Below are 1,211 nucleotides of genomic sequence, written 5' to 3' on the forward strand. Positions count from 1 at the left end.
AATTAATGCAGGTGTGATATCTGGTGCACTTTTGTATATAAAAGAGGATTTTGAGATGGTGAGGAATAGTAGCTTTATTCAAGAGTTAATTGTTGGGATGGCGTTGTTGGGGGCAATATTCGGTGCTGCCATGGGGGGTGTGATTAACGATGCTTGGGGGCGTAAAACAGCAACTATTATTGCAGACATAAACTTCATAGTTGGATCACTTATAATGGCAGCAGCCCCAAATCCATATGTAATAATAGCGGGTCGGTTACTTGTTGGTTTGGGTGTGGGTATGGCATCTGTTACTGCACCTGTTTATATAGCTGAAGCATCTCCAACTGAAATTAGAGGTGGATTAGTTAGTGCTAATACACTTATGGTTACTGGTGGACAGTTTCTTTCTTTTGTTGTCAATTATGGTTTGACAAGAGTTCCTGGGACATGGCGATGGATGCTTGCTCTTGCTGGTACCCCTGCTGTTGTTCAACTTCTTCTCATGTCTTTTCTCCCTGAATCCCCTAGATGGCTTTACATGAAGAATAGGAAAGAAGAAGCCACTCTTGTACTTTCTAAGATATACTCATCGCCTAGATTGGAAGACGAGATCCAAATTTTGGAAGATAACTTGGAGAAAGAAAGCAAGAGACAAGTGAAAGTTCAATACACTGATGTTTTCAAGTTTAAAGAAATCAGACTGGCATTCATTTGTGGTGCTGGACTTCAAGCATTTCAACAGTTTGCTGGTATCAGCATTGTGATGTATTACAGTCCTACAATCATTCAGATGGCTGGATTCAAATCCAATCAAGCGGCTCTCTTTCTTTCACTTTTTGTCTCTGGTATGAATGCTGCAGGAACGGTTCTTGGTATTTACCTTGTCGATCATTTGGGGAGGAAAAAGCTTGCTCTTGCTAGTTTATCAGGTGTCGTTGGAGCATTGACACTTCTGTCTGCAGCATGTTATATTATTGGACAGGGTAACACAAATCACTTGTTTGGTTGGCTTGCTGTTTTCGGATTGGCCTTGTATATTGCTTTCTTTGCACCTGGAATGGGTCCGATACCTTGGACTGTTAACTCTGAGATTTATCCTGAAGAGTATAGAGGTATGTGTGGTGGAATGTCTGCCACTGTTAATTGGATTTGCAGTGTCATAATGTCTACTAGCTTCCTTTCTGTTGTTGATGCTATTGGACTTGGTCAGAGTTTCATGGTTATCTTGG

The 1,211-nt window shown here is 41.1% G+C and overlaps 1 protein-coding gene across 1 annotated transcript; it reads left to right on the plus strand.

Moving 5' to 3' along the window:
* Positions 1-4: 4 nt before the first annotated feature.
* Positions 5-1,204, plus strand: LOC101493424 (inositol transporter 1-like; the record flags this gene model as incomplete). Its single annotated transcript, XM_004517093.2, has 1 exon — positions 5-1,204. A coding segment is annotated over one exon (1,200 nt), but the record flags the coding sequence as incomplete, so codon positions are not given.
* Positions 1,205-1,211: the final 7 nt, after the last annotated feature.

The sequence above is a fragment of the Cicer arietinum genome, unplaced genomic scaffold, assembly GCF_000331145.2.
Source record: "Cicer arietinum cultivar CDC Frontier isolate Library 1 unplaced genomic scaffold, Cicar.CDCFrontier_v2.0 Ca_scaffold_5240_v2.0, whole genome shotgun sequence".
NCBI classification, from domain to species: Eukaryota; Viridiplantae; Streptophyta; class Magnoliopsida; order Fabales; family Fabaceae; genus Cicer; species Cicer arietinum.